Source organism: Condylura cristata, unplaced genomic scaffold (genome assembly GCF_000260355.1).
Source record: "Condylura cristata isolate star-nosed mole 26May11 unplaced genomic scaffold, ConCri1.0 scaffold00009, whole genome shotgun sequence".
Classification (NCBI taxonomy): domain Eukaryota; kingdom Metazoa; phylum Chordata; class Mammalia; order Eulipotyphla; family Talpidae; genus Condylura; species Condylura cristata.
Genome location: NW_004567110.1, coordinates 63411599 through 63434321, shown reverse-complemented (window position 1 = coordinate 63434321; position 22723 = coordinate 63411599). Strand labels below are relative to the sequence as shown.

Here is a 22723-nt window from a genome sequence, read left to right as displayed (position 1 = left end):
TTTGTCAAAAATTAGGTGTCTATAAACTTGTGGGTTTATATCTGGGTTTTGTATTCGAATTTGAAGACATTTTTAATTTCTTCCTTGATCTCCTCATGGATCCAATGATACTGCAGTAGTGTAGGTTTCAGTCTCCACTCTTTAGGTGGGCTTCTTGCCTTCTTCACATAGTTTATTTCTAGTTTGATTTCTTCATAGTTGAGAAAATAATTGTTATGATTTGATCTTAGTGTGTCTATTGATATTTATCTTGTGACCCAGTATGTGGTCAGTCCTAGAGAATGATCCATGTGGATTTGAGAAGTATGTGTACTTAGATTTTTTGGGGTGCAGTATTCTGTAGATCTGTATGTTAGACCCATGTTGTCCTTGTTCAGAGCTTTAGTGTCTTATTTTTTGTCTTGTTGATCTGCCCATTGTGGAGAGTGGCATGTTGAAGTCTCCTACTATGTATGTATTTTCTCTGATGTATGTTTTCATATATGACAGTAGTTTCCTTCTACATTTCAGTGCTGTTTCATTTGGTGCATATATATTGATGGTTGTTATGTCTTCTTGTTCTATTGTCTCCTTAATCATAATGTAGTGGCCTTCTGTGTCTTTTTTTACCATTTTTAGTTTGAAGTCTATTTTGTCTGATATAAGTATAGCTGTTCCTGCCTTCTTTTTTGGTCCATTTGCTTGTAGGATTGTTTTCTATCCTTTTATTTCTAATCTTTTTTATCTTTCGTAGTTAGATGTGTTTCCTATAGACAGCAGAACGCTAGGTTCAGTTTTTTAATCCATAATGCAACTCTGTGTGTTTTTATTGATGAGTTTAAGCCATTTTACATTTAGAGATAATATTGATATACTGGCACCTATTTGCCTTTTTTTTTTTTTGTCCTTTTGTATTTTTATTCCTTGTTTTGAACTGTTCTTGTTTATTCTGTTGGATTTGGTTTGAGGACTTCTGTAGTATATTTTAAAGTGGGGGTTTAGTCATAACAAAAATGTGGAGTTTATGTTTTTCTGAAAATGTCCTTATTCTTCATAGAGGAAGGAGAGCTTTGCAGGATACAGTATTTTTGGTTGACATTTGATGATTTGGAGTTTGTTGAGTATGTTTCTCCACTTTCTTCTTGCCTGTAGTGTTTCTTCGGGTAAGTCTGATGTCAGCCTGATTGGTTTCCCTTTTTAGGTTACTTGTTTCTCCCCTTTTGTCATTTTCATTGTTTTTCCTTATCTTGTATTTTTGGTAGTTTTACTATGATTTCTCCTATTTTCATAGTAGTTTGGTGTTCTTGCTTCTTGGATGTCTATTTTCATCTTCTTCATATTAGGTAAGTTATCTTATGTTATATTATCTCTGTGAATACTTTCTCTATTCCTTGGCCTTCTCACTTTCTGGAATACTTGTAACTCTGATATTTCCTTTTCTCCTGGTGTTAGATAGCTCTTGAATTGTTTCTTCATTCCTTTTCCTTTTTACTTCTCTTTCTTTTTCTGTTTTGAGTCTCTTTATTTTACCCATGTCTTCAGAGGTGCTGATTCATTCTTCCATTTCATCTATTCTGTTTTCATTATTTTCCCCAACATTCTTTATCTCCTTAGTGGTCTTTTCATCTTCTGCATTTCTTTTATTTCTCTTTTTAAAGTCTTGTTTTCTTTCTTCAATTCATTGATTGCTTGTCTTATATCATTTTCTCCTTTTCATTTCTTTCATTCATTTCCTTGTTTGCATTCTTTGATAACTTGCCTGATTATCATTTTTTTTAGAAAGATTTATTTATTTGTGCATACAAATAAATAAGGATACAGAGCAGAGGTGCAGGGACAATGAGAGGAGTCACCGAGACTGAGTGGGGAGCTGAACAGCCAGATTGACAGGGGAGTGGGCAGGTCAGAAGAGGTCTGTCACGCCATATGGATCACCACCAGGACTGGCGAGGATCGACCTCATGCTGAAGTGCCTTTAGATGCTTAGTGCTGTGCTTTAACCTGCTGCACCACCAGGGAGAGCCCTCATATCATCTTTTTCCTTCTCATCTTCTTTTTCTTTGTTTATCATAATGAATTTAAATTTTTTTAACTGGTAGGCAGAGCAGGTCTTCTATTTTCTTTGGTGATTTCTGGGGACTGATCTTTTTGTGGTGAAGTTTTCCCCTGTGGACTTGCTTGGATACTTGTTAGTTTTCTTTTCCCTGTTGCAGTTTTTCTAATACTTTCTATTTGTTGAGTCATAGTGTTGCTGTCATTGGTGGGCATTGTTTTGGATGTTCTTTCTGGGATGGCCGAGGGACTTGCAGATACTGCAGTCGTGGAGGATGTTCTGAGCTGTATTTTATTTTGTTATGTTCTGTTTTTCCAGCCCCCACTGTGTGGAATTGTGTCTCACATCTCAACCAGTAACAGCCAGGGTTCTCTTGTGCTGTTCAGCTTTTTCTGGTAACAGGTTGAGTCCTAGTCTCTGGAAGGTGCTGCAAGAAGTGCCTGCCTGGGCTGATTTTCTCTGTTGAATTTCTTGCTTCTTCTAGGTGTGTCTTGGCCAGATAATCAAATTAAGGAGTTAGGAGTGAAATGGGAGGTTAGGAGAGAGGGAAGGATGAAGGATGATATGGAAATGTAACATGGAGGAAGTTGATAGGAGGAGGTGAAGGTTAAGTGAGGGAAGGCGGGGGGGGGGGGGTAGGTGGAGTGGAGCTGTCAGATGTAGAATAGGCAGAAGAAATAATAATGTTGGAGGGGAAGGAGAAAGAGGAGACAGAAAACCAGTGTAAGAATGAAGGAAGGGCACAGAAATCTACCAGATGAGTAGTACAGGAACTGAACAAACATAAACAAATAAACAAATGACAGCCACCACAGTGAGTCAGGGAGAATTGCCTCTCAAAGCCTGGTGGCTTCCAGTTAGCTACTTCTTGTGGTTTTAGGCTGGTCTCCTGGGGTGAACTTTATGACTGGGTGAAGTAGCCTTAGCAGAGTCTGCAAGTTTCGTTTGACTTTCTTTTGTTTCCTCTGATGTAGTTGGGCTAGTAAGGAAGTTCTTGAGGTTTCTTTCCACCCAGGGTCTCCTGCGATCTAGGGGCCTTCAGTACAATGGTTGACCCTGACAGTTTCCTCCTGGTGATTCTGGTAGCTACCTGATTTCAGGTATGTGTGGCTTTTTTTTTTTTTTTTTGACGTGGTGGCGCCAGAGATTTCTCCCAGCTAGTTTTCAGAACTGGGTTTGTTTAAATAGACTTCAGGGGGAGGAGGAATGTCAGAAGGAAAACTCCTTAAGCTAGTCTTCCTGCCACCAGACCCATGGCTGTAGCAGCACTGCAGCTCCCACTTGCCCAGCTGTTGATCTTTGTAGCCTTCTGATGTCTCAAGTTCCCTCTATGCTTGGATGTGTCCGTGGACTGGAGGTGTGTGTTGGAAGGTCTCACTGCACCTGGCCTGTTGTTGAGCCACTTGCAGGTTTTCTTTACCTCCCATGCTCTATTTGCCTTGCAGGGCAGAGCCTTAATGGTGCACAAGTCTCTTGGCCTCTCCTGTGGGGACAGGGGATGTAGGGAGTGCCAGAAGGGCTGTAAGCCTCCCAGCTGTGCAGGCTGTCAGTCCTCCCTCTGCACCTCCAGCACTCTATGTGCCCACTCAGAGCATCTTTCAATAAGCAGTCTTTCCTCTTTGTTTGGGGTCCACTCACAGAGCTGAATTGTCTCTCTTTAACTCCAGGACTTTACCTTAAGGTTTTTTGGATAGATGGAGTATGCTGGTAAAAGAGTAGCAAGCCTCTCTGAAAGGTTTTGTTTTTTCCTTAATTCACATTTCAGAAAAAAAAAATACTAATATTTGTGTTCATGCCAAATGTTTACCTTTTCCTCAAGTGAAATGCTTTTCTCCCAGTTTTTACTTATTAGATAAAGCAAATCTGATAATTGATCTAAATGCCTTTCCCAGGGGGAAAGAGAGAAATTTCATTGAGTTTCTCATAAGCTCTACAGAAGTTCCATAGAATTTCCTTTGATGAGCCAACTTCAGTTTGTACTTTTGGTGGACACTTTTTCACAATATGAAAAAATAACAGCAATGACCATCTCAATTTCTGTGAAAACTCCAGCTCAATTCAGTAACACAACATTGACAGTTTAAACCATAGGCTTTTAGTTTTTTTCATTTTTTTTAAAACTGGAGACTCTTTTTGCTCAAAACTATTTTTTCCAAACTTCCATTTGCCTGACATTATAAATCCAAGCAAGAGAAAAATTATACCTAATACAATCTGTTTTAAAACAATACATTAGAGTACAAATTAGTTACCATGAACCAAAAACTATGTTTGAACCCAGATTATGTTTTCAAAGCATGTACCAATTTACATTACATTTTTGTTTGTTTATGATATCTATAGGTATCATCTACACCAATTTGAGGCCAAGACAATTAAACACAAGGAAAAGACATACAGACATGCAACTGACAGACAGTTTTCTTAGTTATGCCACGTGGAATCATATGTAACTGCACTTTTACTCATATAGGCCAAAATGATAAATAAAAACAAACAAAAACAAAATGAATTAAGGAAAATTCTTAAGGAAAAATCAAGATCAAGACTGAAAGCCTTCTTGTGTAGTAAAATCAAATTATTAAATATACTGCCGGCATAATTGCATGGTGTTATTGTTATGTCCCTAAATGTTTTCAATGGAAAAAGACTGGTTAGAGAATGTTTGTCATCTCAGGGTTCCTTCAGAAAGTGTATGGTGAAGTACACTGCAACATAGCTGGAAAAGAAGAAAAACTACTTCCATTTAAGTTTTTGTTTTTTTCTTAAATAAATATCTCAGGTCTTCAGTGGGTTAACAAGGCCAATTAGGTTTCTTCTCTGGGTCACTTCCATCTGGGGCTTTCTTAACTCGAGTAATGTACCAAGGGTTTTATGCCCGCAAGTTTCAAAAAAGTATGCATGCTCAGTAAAACATCACTTGGATCAGTCCATTTCTCTGACAGTTGGCTTTGCACATCTCTGCTCTACTAACTCTTGAGTAAGACCTGATCTCCAGGTCTGAAGGGATGTAATGGTTGATCAGGAGGCATAGAAGTCCTTGAGATTGTGAAGTTGTAGATTATTGCCAGAACCTCCTGGATGTGTCACACTTCTTGTGTAACCCTACAATCCTGTTCTATATCTATATTTAGAACTGAATCCTCAAAAGGTTCAAGCACAATTTCAAAGGGGCTTAATTGTAGCCCACTTCTATGTGTCACTCTTATCTGAAGAAGGGCAAGGGGTAATACCCAGTCCCAATGCAGTTGTGTTTCTTGGCACAGTTTTGCCAAGGTCTTCTTTAAGGTGTGATCCAGTTTTTCAGTTTGTCCAGAAGATTACAGTCTCCATACAGCATGCAATTTCCAGTTTATCTGTAAGGCATTGCTTATAATGCCTTACTGCATGAGTAAGGTCAGAGACAAATGCAAGCCCATTGTCACTTTGGATAGTTGGGCAATCCAAAGCCAGGTATTATCTCCTTTAGCAGCTGTTTTGTGACTTCTGAGGATTTTTCTCTCTTGGTGGAGAATGCTTCTACCCATCCTGAGAAGGTATCCACAAAAACCAGTAGGTATTTGAAATTGCCAGTGGTTCTAAGTATTTGTGTAAAATCTACCTGCCAGTTCTCAAAAGGGAACTTGCCTCGATAATGAAGCCCAATGGTTTTAGAATGCAAATCAGACTTTGGGTTATTCCTGGCACATATTTGGCCACTTTGAGTGATCCATCGTTGTGCTATTTTATGTAAATATGGGTTCTTTAAATATGGAAACACCATCTCTAATAAGGTATCTCTCCCATAGTGGGATCCTTCATGCAGCACTGGATTTATTAGGATCTCTGGGAGGAATATCATCCCATGGGTGTTCAATCTCTAAGTGGAGCTAGGGTCAAGCTCAGTAAATCCCCATTCATGAGCTCTCATCTTGCTCAGTATATTGAGGGTTCCACAAGAAGGATGAGTGCACCCTGGAGAGCAGACAGAGCAGTGGCTTTTGCCATCTGATCAGCTGCTCTATTGCCACTTGCCATATCAGACCCACCCTTCTGGTGGCCAGGACAATGCATCATGGCTAACACTGATGGTGATGCCACTGCCTTTTAGCAAGGCCAGGATTTCTAATGGGTGCTTAACATCTTTGTTACTGTCAGTAAGGAGTCCTTGCTTCTTCCAAATGGCCCCATGCCTGTGGAAAATAATGAAAGAGTACTTTGAATCAGGAATGAGTCAGGGCTATTAATTCAGCTTTCTGTGCTGATGTACCTGCTGGAAGAGCCTTGGCTTCTATGGTGTCCTGGAGCGTCACCACTGTGTATCCTGCGCATTGACGTCCTTGCTCCATGAAGCTTCTGCCATCTGTAAATAGTTCCCACTCTGGATCTGCAGAGGCTGCCCAGTCAGATCTGTTCGGCTGGCATACACTGTGTCAATGGTTTCCAAAGAGTTATGGAGTAAATTGCTGTTGTCAGATCCGTCAACATTGCTTGGGAGCAGTGTAGCGGGAATTAAGGAACTAGAAACCTGTAGTTTCATGTTAGGATTGTCTAATAAGGTTGCTTGTTTTTTTCCCATTTGTCAAGCAGTCAACCAAAATCCACTCTTTTGCTCTAGCAGTATTAAAACCTGGTGCAGCACATACAGAGTGATGGGCTGACAAAATGTAAATTTCTCTGCCTTACAGAGGATGTCACAAGTGGCAGTTACAACATGCAAACAAGGAGGCCACCCCTTAATAGTATTGTCCAATTGTTTGAACAGATATGCAACAAGCTACATTTCTGGTCTCAAAAACTGGGTTAGCACACCTACCCAACTCCCTGTCTCTCATGCACTTAGAATCTGAATGGCTTTATTAGATCTGGCAGCCATAATGCTGGAGCTGAGATCAACTTTCTCTTTATTTCATCAAAGTCTCTTTGACATTCTGGAGTCTAAGACAAAATTTCAGAGTCTAGGCCCTTGAGAACAGCATATAAAGGTTTTCCTGTCAATCTGAAGTTAGGAATCCAAATCTTGCAAAACCCAGCCACACCCAAAAATCCGTGCAACTGCCTTCAGTTGCTGGAGACTTTTAAGGGGTGAAAATATCTGTTTTCTTTCTGCCATCAGGCTTAGTTGCCCTTTCTTAATCTCAAATTCCAAATATGTCACAGTTTGTTTACATACTGTGCCTTTTGAGGTGACACTTTGTAGCCACATTCTGCCAAATGATTCAGTACCACTATGGTATTTTCCAGGCAAGATTCATGGTCTGAACTTGCAGTAAATAAATCATCCATATATTGTAAAAAATGTGCTGGTTTAATTTAACCTTCCCTAAATCCCTGGCTAAATAGTTGGGGAGTTCTTAAACCCCAGTGGAAGCACAGCACAGCAATACTGGACTTAGGGTCCTGCCATTCAAAGGCAAAAAGCAGCTAATTCTAGACATTCATAGGTATACAGAAAAAGATATCCTTAACAGTACTGAAAACTACCTGAAGTCACCTGGTATGGTATTTAATAAGGTGAAGTGATTAGGCACAGTTGGATGTTTACCTTGGATGATTTCATTAATGGCCCTTAAATCTTGAACAAAATGGTACTCACTTGTATGGGGTTTCTTTACTGACAAAATTGGAGTGCATGGCTGAATGAGTCCAGATTGAAGGAACCTTTTCAATACTGGCTCAACTCCTCTCAAAGCCTCCTCTTTTAGGGGGTATTGCTTCCTCCTGGGAGTTTTGCTCCCCTATATCACCTCTATTTTTACAGGCTCTGCATTTTTTGTACATCCTGGGGTCCCATCAGCCCACACCCATTTACTTACTCCTTTGACAATTTCTGAAGGTAACACTTCACCTTTTGGTGAAAAATTCTGAGTAAGTAACATATGGAACTGCCCAAATACTTTACCAAACTCTGTCTAGGTTCTTCACTCACATGCATAATTGCAAGACTGTTCAGGCTTAGAAAATACAAACAAAGGGATTTATTTAACAATGGGAAAACCAAGAGTTACTGAGGCTGATAATGGTTGTTTACCCCAAGTCAGTGCTGTCTTGCACAAAAACCATTATGATGGCCTCTATCTACCACTGAGGATGTGCAGCTCCTCTCCTGAACAATAGGTCACATGTCTAAGATGGCATGTTCTTGCCTCTCCTGATCTGGGGCACATGGCAGCCAGACTCCAGGCCAGGTTCTAACTCATAAAGACATGACAGGAGACGCTCCTGAAACTGTATGACGCTCTAGCACAGAACCAGACGAGCAACACTCAGGATAGCAGCCAGTGACCAAATGACCCTACAAAAGGCCTCACTCACCCAGCTAAGCCAGGCTGTCTCCACAGCAAAATCAGGAACCATTTTAGATGTTCGGCTACTTGAAAGCATCTTTCTCTCTAAGGTTGGCTTCTGAAGGCCCCCACCTTCAGTAACCCACTGTGGACTCCAAGATCAACCTGGTCCAGTGCTGAAATTCACTGGCCCTCAAAACTGCTGGAGCAACTCAAACCTGTAACTCAAACCTTGAATCCTGGAGCCCTGACAAACAATCTTCTTTTTTTATTCCTTCCTCTTCTGCCTTCTGCCCCTTCTGCTCTTTCCTTTCCAAGTTAGCCTCTCCTCAAAGTCGAAATTAGCCTTTTGTCTGAGGCTGTTTGTCTTCACCAGCAACCCTGGATCATCTGCAACAGTCCTTGGCTTCAGCCACCTGGTTATTATACCATTTACAGATGATTTATTGCTGTAAAAATTCCTAAGAATGACATAAAAAATTTGCTAGAAATAACACATGAACACAGTAAAGTGGCATGTTATAAAATTAACATACAAATATCCATATTCTTCTTATGTATGAACAAGAGCAAAATAAATTAAGAAAATGCCCAATTATAATTGCTTCAGAAAGAAATAAACAACGTTCAGTCTAACAAAGGAGGTAAAAGGCCTATACCGATCAGTTAGATGCTATTAAAAAACTTAATAGTGACATAAAGAGATGGAAAGATATTCCATGCTCCATGATAGGGAGAATAAATATAATCAAAATAGCTACTCTGCCTAAAATGATATACTAGTATAATGTAATTCCCATCAAACATCAACAATTTTTTAAAAAATAATATAATAGGTTTTTTTTTTTTTACATCATTTTGTGCATTTTTTCTGTCTCAGTTGTAATCCCCGTGGGCTTCCCATCACCAAATCACTCATGTGCCTCGCCATAGTTCAGTGCATTTCCTTCACCCCACTGTTTTTAATCTCATTCCCTACTCCACCCCCATAAAATGTCTCTGGTATTTTTCCTTTTCTTTCTGGCTTATTTCACAAAGCATGATCTTTTTTTTTTTTGGTTGCGGAGTAATATTACATTGTGTATATGTCCCAGTCATCTACTTCTGTAAATAAAGCAGCAATTAACATGGGGGCGCAATATCTTTTTGAATCAGTGTTAGTGGGGTTGCTGGGTCATGTGGAAGCTCCATGTTTAGCAGTTTGGGGGGCCTCCGAACAGTTTCCATAGTGGTTGTACTAGTTTGCATTCCCACAAGCGTGCAGAAGAGTTCCTTTTTCTCCATGTCTTCGCCAGTATTTGTTGTTGCTAGTTATTTTAAGATGTGCCATTCTCACTGGAAAACACCAACAAATTTTTAATAAACCTGAACAAAATTATGAAATTCCTGTGAGTCATAGAAGGACTGGAATTAGAAAAGCAACCTTATAATGAAAGAGAGAAATGGAGGCATTATGCTACCCTAATTTCAAACTTTAAAGAATAATATTAAAACAGTATGGTATTGGCACAAAAATAATTACACAGAACAAAGGGAAAGAATCTAAAGTGCAGAAATCTATATATCTTATAAGTTATGATGAACCATCTCTGACCATCAACTGAGGAAAAGACAGTTATTTTAATAAGTGGTACTAGGAAAATTAGAAAGGCATGCATAAAAAATGAAGTTGGATCATTTGCTAGCACCATACACTGAAAACTTCACATGGATTAAACATATAGATATAAGACCTATAACAGCAAAATACAGAGGAAAACACTAGTGATACATTCATAATATCAATAATAACAATATTTGTGGTGACTGCACTGTTGTTGCCAGAAAATTATAAATAATTGGATTAGCTCAAGTTAAAAAACTTCTAGCAAAAAAATTACAAGACAATTTGTGGACACCTTATTGGATGGGAGAAAATATTCATACAGTATATAACTGATAAGGGAGTAATATTTGTTATATAAAATATTAATATAATTCAACATTTAGAAAGTAATCTGATTAATGCATTGGCAACAGGGACAATTCAGCAGAAGGTCAAAAAACCTTAATATTCACTAGCTTACTGTTAATAGTGACATTACATAGAACATTGAGTACTGCAAATAGTAAGATATCACTTCTCCATTTCTTCCATTTAGTTTTTTTTTTTAGTAACTTTATCTTGACAAAACTTCAAACTTGCAGATACTTGGCAAGAATATTATAATGAAATTCCTTATAGCAGAAGTATAAGTGTGTTGGATAATGCTCCCCCCCCCCCAATCATTCATGTCCACCTAGAATTTCAGAATATGTGGAGGTAATTAGTTGAGATAAAGTTACACATATTAGGATGTGCCCAAATTCCTATGACTACTGTCCTTATGAGAAGAGGAGAGAACATGTTAGGTGTAACACAGGACGTCAGATATATTTAAGGAGCAGGTTTATTAAAAAAGGTACAGAATTTTTTTTTTCATATGCTAGTTGGCTCTCTGCATTTCCCCTTTGGAGAAGTATGTTTTTAACTCTTATGCCCATTTTTTCATTTGATTTTTGAGTTTTTTCAGCTCTCTCTATGTCTTTGTGATCAGTCTTTTATCATTAGTACCATGTACAAAAATTTTCTCCCAATCAGTGGAGTGTCTTTTTGTTTGTGTAATGTCTCTTTTGCTGTACAGAAGCTCTTTAATTTGATGCAGTCCCAGTTGTTTATCCTTTCCTTATTATCTTTGCTTTGGATAAGGTATCTTTAAATATATTACTGAGGTATATGTCATGTAGTGTTTTGTCAATATTTTCTTCTATATATTTTGTGGTTTCAGGTCTTTTGAATGGTGCTAGAAGGGACCATACTTAGTGAAATAAGCCAGGAAGAAAAAGAAAAATACCAGATGGTTTCACTCATAGCAGAAGTGTGAGGGATCAGGAAAAAAAAATGTAATAAAGTAAAAATTAAAACCAACAAACTATAAATCAGCAACATTCTATGGAAGTGGACAAGGGGAATATGATCAAAATTGGGGCGGGAAGAGCACATGGGACTATGGTGATGGCACATGGGTGAATTGGTGGTGGGAAGTCCATGGGGGATTATAAACAAGATGAAAAAACATGTACAAAGAATGATGTTATGTATGTGTGTGTGTGTGTATATATATATATATATATATATATATATTACATTTTCCCCTTTATATATATATATATATAAAGGGAAAAAAGGACAGAAAAAATGAATAGATGCAAGCAGGCAGAAGGAGCTACTCTGAAAGGGACAGGTTTGCTAAGAGAGTAGCCTACATGGTTGCAGGTACGTGGCCTTGAGGAGAGCTGCCTTTGCTGAGGGAGGTCAGTGAAGAGAAGCTCAGGCATGTTATAGGTCACAGGTGGACAGGAGGCTGCTGCCCTGTGGACACAGAGAGCTGGGAAAAGAAGCACCTGCAGCTGGGAAAGAAGCACAGGTGAGCAGACTGTTACCCCTCTGTGGGGAAAGTGCTGGTTTTTATCATATTCTCTCAGTAGGGAGGGTCTCATCTTTGTGAGTGGAGTGTTTCTTCCTTAATCCCAGTAGTTTCATCTTTAGGTCTGTGCTCTTGACATACCTTCCAGGTTAATGGTAGTTTTTATAGCTGGATGAATGACTAAATTAATCCCTGTTACCCACATCTCCTTGTATGAGACAGGTTCTTGACCTTGTAGAGTCATTTGTAGTTTTTCTATTCTTATCCTTCATCATGGTTATATTAAAAACTGGAACAGGGCCCTCCCTGGTGGCATAGCAGGTTAAAGCACAGCACTAAGAAGCTAAAGCTACTTAAGCACTAGTTTGATCCCTGCCCCGGGGGTGGCTCACATGGCATGGCAGACCTCTCCTGACCCACCTGCTGCTCCCCTCAGCAGTGTACTTCCATCGGTAGGCCTGTTCTGCTCCCCACTCTGTCTCTGGTGAATCCTCTCACTGCCCTTGCACCTCTGGCCTATACCGCAGTTCTGTGTGCATAAATAATCTTTTAAAAAATAAAATAAAATGAATTTCAAATGAAAGATGATGAGTATACTCTGTTAATGAGTATTTATGAGGGGGCTTGCCCCATCTAGGCAATGTATGTGTGGTTAAAATAGATAAGGTAGGCCCTCTCTGGTGGTGCAGTGGGTTAACACAACACTGGGAAACTAAAGCCACTTCAGCATGTGTTTAATCCCCTCCTGTTCCCGAGGTGATCCACATGGCAGGTCAGACCTCTCCTGGCCTGTCAGCTGCTCCCCTCAGCAGTGTACTTTGTCGATCTGCCTGTTCTAGTATGCATAAAAAAAAAAAAAGATAGGTAGAAGCAGAGTATAAAAACCCTTGTGGCCCTCTCAGAAATCTCGCTCTTGGAAGTGCCCAGTGGTGCCTATGAGCCCAGACAAAGCCCTCGAGCGACGCCACTTTGCCTCTGGACAAGACTCTGTCTCCGGGCCTGCACACTGCTTTTTGGGGGACACTCTGTCTTAGAGTCCATTGGACCAGGACCTGAGACTGCCTTCAGAGCAAGCTAGCATGGCATGGGTGAAGATTCCTTTTGCGAGTCCCTCAAGCCTGGACGGGCGATTTTGCCTTTGCTGCCTGCTCAGCGTGGCACACGCCATAGACTGTGTTCCAGTCACCCTTGGAATAGCGAGACCTCTGCAGATGGAACTGTCCCAGAGTGCCTGAACCAAACCTGCAGAAAATCCTCTAGACGCTGAGCGCTGTCGCCAACTCTAGTATTGAGGGAGATTACTGTGACTGCTCCAGCGGAGAGGACAAGTGAGCAATCACAAGGGGTTACCGATAGAGTAGTTAGGATTGAGTGTTAAGTGCTGTGCTTATTATAACCACATTCTTCTATAACTTTCTGTAAGGCTGCCCGAGACCGTAGCCTAGAGAAGGTTATAGAAAGGTGTTTATACTTATTTGTAAGATTTCCTTCCAAAATATTTATTGCATTAAATGAAGTGTGAAGTGACAGCATCTTAATTAACATCGATTCAGTTGTAATTTATTCAGGGAAACTACTCTGAGAATATCCACTCTCAACAGATTTTGAATGCAAATCTAAAATTTACCTTAAAGTTCAGGTTTAAAACTTATAAAATGAATGCATGTCTGTTACAGACATTAAAAAAAAAAACTTGCAGAAAAGTCATTGCTACTGTTGTAAACTCATGTTTTTTACTTTGTTATGTCATAAAGCATTGCCATCAACACCTGATGTAAAGTCTTCACTTGAAGGTCATTTTCCTTTTTTTCCTAGATGTTCAAATGATTTCTTAGAAAGTTGTTAAACTTTCTAAGGCTATGTCTTGGTTTTGGTTGCTTCTGTGTTGATACTTTCAGGTATGTGGTGCGCTTCAGTTGGGCTTTTCCTTTGCTTTCCCCCCCCCCTATTTGAGGAAGGCATTTTGAAGTTGCAGATTTTAATATTTTTTTCTGGCCTATTGCTTTGGCTTTCTTCTTTTTTAAGGATTTCTATTATCTGATATAGGTGTGAAGACAGTCATGATCAGTCTTTGTCTCTTGAGTTATCTTTTTATTCATTGGAGGTGGTTAAAACTTTAATAACTTCTTGAATAATCTTGTTTATTTTAAATTTTATTCTACTTAAGTTGTACCACTTTAGTTCTGCTTCTTGTAATATGTCTTGCTTTGAAATAGGTAACAGTTTAATCTGTTTTATGTTTATGTATTTGGTGGACTTCCTTTGGGTGTTGGGCTGTTATTCTATTCCTTTTTGTTTTTTCCTGGAAAGAATTTTGTATGGCGTTTGGTTTCATTCCTTTTCTATAGCTAATTTTTATAATACAGTTTTTCTGAATTTTTAGAAGGCTATAATAAAGACGGATTTTATAACTTATGTTGTTGATGCGAGTGGATGTTCTCAAATTAGTTTCCCCAAATAAATTCTAATTCAGTCAATGTTAGGATGCAGTCACTTCACACTTTATTTCACACATTAATTAAATATCGGGAGGCAATATATTAATTCAACTTGCAGACAGTCATAAGCATCTTCTTCCTTTCCTCTCCTCTGCGGCTACTATGGAGGAGATAGAGATAAAGATGCCCTCATTATTTACAATAATCACAACACCCAATACTTATTACAAACCACTCTATCACTAACTCCTTGTGGACACTTACCGCAACTTGTCCTCTCTGCTGAAGCAGACACAGGATTGGCTAGAGTGCGGCGATGGTGCTCTGATGTCTTGAGATTCCTCTCCGGAGGATGAGGGTTCTTCTGCAGGTTCATCTCAGGCACTCTGGGACCATTTTTCCACAGAGGTCTCCCCGTTCCAGGGCGGTTGGAACAGTCTTTTCCCAAAACATATTGTACAGGCGCCGGAGGTAAAGTCACTCGTCTGGGCTTGAGGGCCTCAAAGACAGTTTCTTGCCTGTGCCACACCAACAGGCACCAAATACTGGGCAAGAGTGTACTTGCCCAGAGGCAGAGTTTGATCAGAGGCAGAGTTTGCCTAGTGACAGAGTGGCGTCACTTTCGAGGATTTCCGGGCTCACGGGCACCATAGGGCACAATGAAGCGAGTGGTTTCTGAGCTGACTGGAGGGGTTTTTATACTCTATTTCTACCATATCTCACTTAGCCATACACATATTCCCGGGGCAAGCCCCCTTCATAAATACTCATTAGCACACATCATATCACATCACACAGTAACAAGTTTGAGGAATTTCCATCTCCTGGCTCTGCATATCTACTTAACACGGGTTGCCATCTGACCTTCTTCTGCCACCGTCTGGTGATATCTCAACTAGCTGCATAGGTCACACCCTTGCTCACATACCACTAGGTCCCTGTTGGTGTGAGATAAGTATGCCATGGCACTGGCCACATGCCAAATTTGACTGAGGACAGTGGCCTTTCCATGTTCTTTACAGCTGTTTTCTAGTAGTTTGTGAAAATAAGTCTACGTGTTTCCCTTTTTAGGCACCAGTCTCACATCACCTGCTACATTTCTAGTGAATAAAAAAGTGCACCCAAGTTCTCTGTGCACCTGGACTCGCAGCATTTTTTCTCTCAGATGGAATTCCATGACAGCCTTTGGAGGGATAGTTTTTGTTCTCTCCACTTGCATTTGGATTTGGTGTTTTAAGTGCTGTTGGTGGTTTTGCTTTCTTTTTTTAAAATGGGGGTTTGGGGCATTTGAAAGCAATGTCTTCACCACTGCCATTCTTAGGTTTCTCTGTTGTTAAGTAATAACTTAATGTTTATTTAATGGAGTTGATTTTTTCCCTACCTCTACAGAGAAAAAGAAATTGGAATACAGAACACCTATTCTTTCCAGGAGGGAGTCCACTTCAGTTGAGAAGAACAGGTCTTAGGACAGTGGGAGCAGCTGCTTCCCTTTCTGAAGAATGGCTTAGGTGTGGAGAAGGATTTCAGGACACTTATGACAATCAGGTATACTGGTTATAATACTGTTTTCCTTGAATATTGAAGGATAAATTTTAGATTCAGAAGTGTCCAGGCCATTGTAACCATTTCTTTGAAATTCCCTTTCTTTCAGTTCATTGTAATTGTAGATTATTTTTTTTCTTACACTTGAATACCTTTAATCAGAATTTGAAAACTCACTAAACTATTGTATATCCAACTCTTAACAAGAAGATGTTTATGAAATGCTTATATAATCTTTTAGCAATGAGATATGCTTAACTTTTGTATTTTGTATCTTGAAGTATAATACAGAGGAATATTATTGTAAACTGAAGAGCATTTAGACAGCTTTTTTTAGATATTGGAAAAATATAAAAATGCATATGCAAGTGTATGAGGAGTCTTGTGTATTGGTAAATATAAATAAGGGAAACAGAAATATATGGAGGAGTGTATATAGTTTAAGATTTTGAATATTTTATAAAATATTGTTGGTTTTAGCCCTGTCACATAAATAACAGCATCACCATCATAATCATCTTAATTGTTATTCTGCCTATAGTCATTAATAACTGAAAGGAAGACTGCTACAGGAAAGCATCTTGAATTATCCCCTAAACCCAAAAAAGGTAATATTTTTATGATTTTTATTAGAGAATATATAATACTAATGTATTTTTCTTTGCTTCACTTGTTTTCTTTTACATATTATTTACATGGTTTGCATAGACTATTCATGGTAACATGCATCAAGACAACGTAGAAGTGTATTTTTTTGAAGAAATCTATGTCAATCACTGTCTACCCCATTTTTCCTACCTCCTATAAATAATCATTCAATTTTTTTATGTGTCCTTTCACAACTCACTATTATAAGCAGAACCTAGTAGGTTAGCTTGTGTTTATAAATCTGACTTGTGAAGTAAAATTGTGACCTATGACATAAGTACTGTACTATTTTAGGCATTGATATTATACTTGGTGAATTGTATAGGGAACACTTTCAGTTTCATGTAGTGGGAAACACCACTAGAGTGTTTGAACAAATGGGGTTGAATTTCTCTCCTGCAACAAGAAGTCTCAGACTTGAGTTCTACATGCAGCCTTAGTGTAGGATTTGCTCTTGTAGTCAGAAGGAAGAAATTAATTTCTCTAGCCCCAATTCTTGGGATGAACACAGGCTCTAAGGAGATTGTCCAAGTGACTATTTCCTTTGGGAAAAATTGCCCACCCTAGGACATCTGCATTTGGCCAAAACTTGTTACATTCTACAAATATAACTAAAGAGAATTAAGTGAAGATTTTAAAGCATGTATGTTACTGCTCATGTAAAAAGGGTTTTTGTTAGTTAGAAAGAAGAAGTGTGGACATCAAGAAGTTGCTAGCTCTGCTGCCACACTCAAGTTACACCGTGGGTGGGTAGGAAGATAGGAGGTTGGGACGTAAAGGATATTGTCTGTCCCCAGGCAATGATTTGGGAAAGCAAGGTGAACATTCTTGAACTTTGATTTCTGACTCTGGAAAATGGGCCTAAGAATGTGTTCCTCATTTGGTCATTTTGAGCTAAAAGAAGAAACAAACAATGCCTAGCTCAAATTCTTACACTTAGCGTGCGTATCTTTTTAAAATAACAGTCTTTTGATGGTACTGCAGATTGATTTTCAGTTTAACTCAGATTTCTTAAGTGTCACAATTTAGTGGAAATAGTTTCATTTACAAAGTTAACATATCTTTTTGAAGATTTTTTTTTTAAAGATTTATTTATTTACGCATACAGAACTGGGGTACAAGCCCGAGGCTCAGGGGCGGCGAGAAGCTTCACCAGAGACAGAGTGGGGAGCAGAACAGGCAGATCAACGAAGTACACTGCTGAGGGGAGCAGCGGGCGGGTCAGGAGAGGTCTGCCACGCCATGTGGTCACCTCCGGGGCAGGCGGGAATCGAACTCATGCGGAAGGGGCTTTAGCTTCTTAATGCTGTGCTTTAATCCTCTGCGCCACCAGGGAGGGCCTCTTTTTGAAGATTTTTAAGTAAATATAGTCAAATTCAACTTGAAAGGAAAAATACATTAGAAAATAGTATTGTTTCCTTGGTTTCTTTCCTTTTCAGTTTGTTAATTAAATGTATAAATAAAACTGATTTTTGAATATTGATTTTGTAGCCTAACACTTCACCATCTTAATTATTGTTTTAATGTTTTGTTTTTTTTTATTAAAGAGTATTATCATGTTTACTGCAGATAGTGATTATTTTCCTTGTTTTTTCCTTTGGTTTCCTTTATTGATTCTTTTGCCTAAATGCAAAACTTCCAGGACTATGTTGAATAGTTGGGGTGAAAATAAGTATCATTGTCTTGTTGCTAATCATAGTGAAAAGGCTGTCATTTTCACCATTAAGTATATTAACTATGGGTGTAGCATATGTGGATTTAAACATGAGTTATGTTCTTTTTATCCCTTTTATTATTGAGGTTTTGTTTTTTAAATCACATATAGATACTGAGTGCTTTACAGCCTTTTCTGCATTAATTGATATATCATATGCTTTCTATTTTTCCTTTTGTTTATTGTGTTACATTATGTTACATTGGCTGTAGTTGTTGAGCCTATCCTTGTGTATCTTGGATAAATCCACTTTAGTTATGGTGTATGGTCCTTTTAATAGTGGTTGAGATCAGTTTGCTAAGATTTTGTTGATTACTTTTGAATAGCTGTTTATTAGTGATAATAGTAGTTTCTCATTTTTTGATGTCCTTGCCTACTTTTTTGTCTTTATTGTTATTATTTTTTTAATATGCAAAACATATTTCTACAGTCAACAAGTGTGAATTTTTAATAATTCTAGCATACAAAATATGCATTACAAATATTACAATGTTTAAATACTTGGTAAAATTTTTAAATATATTAATAAAAATTTTAATTTATTTTACATAGTTCTTCCTTTTTTGTACAATGTGTCCAGTTCCTCATATAATTCTCACCACCAATTCATCCAGGTCCCATGACTATAATCCCCTGTGTTCTTCCCTCTTCCCTCCCCTGTTTTTTTGTTTTTTTTTTTTTAAGATTTATTTATTTGTACATACAGAACTGGGGTACAGGCCAGAGGCGCAGGGGCGGTGAGAGGCTTCACCAGAGACAGAGTGGGGAGCAGAACAGGCAGATGGACGAAGTACACTGCTGAGGGAAGCAGCGGGCGGGTCAGGAGAGGTCTGCCACGCCATGTGGTCACCTCCGGGGCAGGCAGGGATCGAACTCATGCGGAAGTGGATTTAGCTTCTCAGTGCAGTGCTTTAACCCGCTGCGCCACCACGGAGGGCCCCCTCCCCTGTTTTAATCTTTCTTCTGCCCCCTCCCTTGAAGAAAGTTTATAGTTGCCTGCTAATTTTTTTTAATTTATTATAATTTTTTCCCCTGATAATTTATTTGCTATTCCTACATTCCTCTTAGAAGTGAAAAACAACTAATTATTTTCTTTTTCTTTCTGGCTATTTCACTGAACATAATCTCTGAGCTCCATCTATGTTGCTGTGAATGGTATTAGTTTATCTTTTTTGATAGCTAAGTAATATTCCATGGTGTATATATACCATACCTTCTTGATCTACTCATATTTTTTTTGGCATTTGGGTTGTTTCCATACCTTGTGAAGAGTGAAGAGTGCCTCACTAAAGGTAGAAGTGCCGGTATCCTTTTGCATAAATGTTTTTGTGTCCCTTGGGGAAATAACTGAGAGTAGAATTGCTGGGTCTACGTCATTATTTATAGCTGTGGTGTACGTGTTTATTTTTGTTTCACTGATGAGAGTGGTGTATTGAAGTCTCCTACCACACGTATTTTCTGTAATGTCTGTTTTCAGGGCTGATAGTAATTGTCTGATGTATTTTGGTGCTCCTTTATTTGGTGAATATATATTGATGAGTGTTATGTCTGCTTGATATATTTTCCCCTTATTCATTATGTTATAACATATATGTTATGTCTTTTTACCTGTCTTAGTTTGAAGTATACTTTTTCAAATATAAGTATATATCTGTCCTGCCTTCTTTTTTGGTCCCTTTGCTTTTAGGATTGTTTTCCACCCTTTTACTTTCAATCTATATTTATCTTTTGTAGTTTTCATTTATTTCCTCCAGACTTGAAAGGGTTAGTTTCTGTTATTTTTTTTTTTAAGTGTAGTCCACTACTCTGTGCCTTTTTCTTGATGCACTGTGTGTATTTACATTTAGAGCTAATACTGATACATTTGTATCCTCATTTGCCATTTTATTTGCCTTTTTTGTGGTTTTATTCCTTATTTTGTTCTTCATTGTCATCCCTTTGTTGCTTTTGGATTTGGGTTTTCTGTAATACTTTTTTTGGAATGGGGGTTTAATAGTAATGAATTTCTGGAAGTTTGAAGTGTTTCTGACAAGATTTTTAATTTTCTTTCATAGAGAAAGAAGTGGTTGTGGGGTAAAGTATTGTTGGTTGGCTTTTGTTGACTTGGAGATTATTAAATAGGTCACTTAATTCTCTTCTGTTTCTTTGTAGAAGTCTAATGCCAGGCTGACTGGTTTTCCTTAATAGGTTATCTGTTTTTTTACCCTCCTCAGTTTCATTTTTCCTTGTGTTGGACCGTTGGAGATTTTGTTACTATGTTTCTTGTGTAGTTTTCCTTTCATTGTGGTAATTTGGTGTTCTTCTTGCTTTCATTATGTCCATTTTCACTTCTTTCTTCATGCTTGGAAAGTTCTCTTCATTTATTTCCTTGAATAGTTTCTTCTTACTTTGTCTCTCTCCTCACCTTCTGGAATTCCTGTGACTTTATATTTCCTTTCCTCATGGTGTCAGACAGTTCTTGAATTGTTTCTTCATTCTTTTCTTACTTTTTTCCCCCCACAGTTTTATTTATTTATGCTCACAAGACCACTAGGGAGGACCGAATTTTTATTCTTAATTGGAGACATTCTTCCATGTCTGTATGATCATGTTCTGGAGGTTGACTTTCTTTCTGTGGTTTCTTGTTCTCAGAGGGGCCTACTTGATCATTTATATTTGCTCTCTTCCCATTGTTAGCCTTTGGCTTTGCTTTTGTTTGTTGTGCTCCAGTACTGCTGGTGCTGGTGAACTTGACATTCTGATTTTGATTGCTGAGGTGTGAGTGTGTCTGCCTAGTGTCCGAGCCACTGTGGCTCTTCTGTTATGGTACATGTTGTTCTGAGCAGTGCTTTGCTCCTGAGACCCTGCTTTTCCAACCTCCACTGTTAAGGATAGGATCCTGTGTTTCAACTGTGGTAGTCAAATGTCTCAATTGGACCGCTGAACCTTCAGACGCACACTGAGACCAAGTTTACTGGGAGATGCCTGCATGTTGGTTGGGACTTACTTCTCTTCTGCACTACTAAGTCCCTGTAGAATTGTCTCAGAAGAATACCAAGATCAAAAGAGAATATGGAGTGAAAGAAGAGATAAGAATAAAGGGAACTATGATATGGAAATGCAAAAAGGCATGAAGATGAGCAAAGAAAGATGAGAAAAGAAGGGGGAAGAGCTTAGAGGAGGAGGGAGAAGAGGGAATGTAACAGAAAGAAAAGAGAAGGTAGTAATGATAATGTTAAAGTGGAGTAAGAGAAAAACAGAAGAATCAGGAAACAGAAATGGGAAAGACAGAAAGGAACAACATGCAAACAACTGACCAATAAACATACACACAAACACATGGAGTGATAATTGCTGCTCAAGACTATGATGGCTCTCCTGAGCTCTTTGTTGTTGTTTTTGTCTGGTATACTGGGGAGCACTGTAGGGCTGAGTATAATAGTCTTCCCATGGGGGATAAAATAAATTAGCACTAAAGGTTGCCGTTTGAACTGTGGGTGTGAGAAGATTGGCACAATTCATGGGCCCATGAGGTAGTTGGGTGGGTGCTGGTGCCCTTGTAGCCTCTTTCATACTTGGGCTTTGGGTAACAAAGTGGCCACTGATGTAGGTACCATCCCTAATAAGCATCTCTGATGTCCTTCCCACTGGTAAATGTAACTGGTTAAATGGTCCCTCTGGTTTCTCGGAGGGGGTTGGGGAAGGAAGTGCTACAACAAAGGGGTTCTCACCCAAATTTGTGCAATTGTGATGCATGCCTGTGCCTTGGCCCTATGTGCCCATCTGTTCACTGTCCAGACTTCTCAGATGTGTTAAGGATTTCCTGAAGTCATTGTCTACAAGCTTTCTCTCCCTTTCTTCTAGATGAAGTTGACTGGCTTTGTGTGGGGGGGGAATGGAGAGGATTCTGATGATTCTTTCTTCCCTTTCCATGTCTTTCCAAATTTCCACTGTGTCTGGGGGAAATCATTGGTGTTCAGTTTGTCTAACACATCTGGGTCCCGCTAGGAACTTACTAGGAACTTACATATGCTTTTATGGGAGAACTTTATTCTATCATCCTTTTTTACCATGTCGATGATGTCTTTGTCTGCATTTTATACCAGATTATGTGGCTTCATAAAACTCCCTCTTCCTTAGTTTTTTTTGGAATAGTTTGAGAGGGATAGATATTAGTTTGTGTTTGCAGATTTGGTAGAACTCAGTAGTGAAACCATCTAGCCCTAGACTTTTTTTTGGGGGGGGGGGTAGGGAGTGGCACATTGATTACAAGTTCCTTACTTGTAATCAGGTTTTCTCTTTATGATTCAGTGTCAGTGTAGTATTTTCTAAAGATTTGTCCATTTCTTCTAGGTCCTCCAATTTATTGTCATACACCTTCTCTATTTTATTTTCCTGCATTTTTTTCTTAGAGATTTGTATGTTTTTTTAAAAATGTTTTCAGAGAACTAGTATTTAGTTTCATTAATCTTTTGAACTTTCATCCTTTTTTTCAAGATTTGCTCTCTAAGTTTTATTATTTCCTTCTTTTTAGTGTCTTTTGTTTTCTTTTTTTTTTCTGCTTCCTTGAGGTATAGGGTGAGATTATTTGAGATTTATTAATTCTGTTAGATTTAATTAATTCCATTATTGCTATATACCTTCCCCATATATATATA

General features: G+C 38.6%; 1 protein-coding gene across 4 annotated transcripts in view; it reads left to right on the top strand.

The window, feature by feature from the left end:
* SPIDR (scaffolding protein involved in DNA repair) overlaps positions 1-22723 on the top strand; it is a 363400-nt gene that overhangs the window by 15757 nt on the left and 324920 nt on the right. For all 4 annotated transcript variants that reach the window (XM_012723064.1, XM_012723065.1, XM_012723063.1 and 1 more), the window contains exons 2-3: positions 15572-15727; positions 16266-16332. In XM_012723064.1, coding sequence (XP_012578518.1) covers positions 15572-15727; positions 16266-16332 — 223 coding nt within the window. The remainder of the gene's footprint in view (positions 1-15571; positions 15728-16265; positions 16333-22723) is intronic.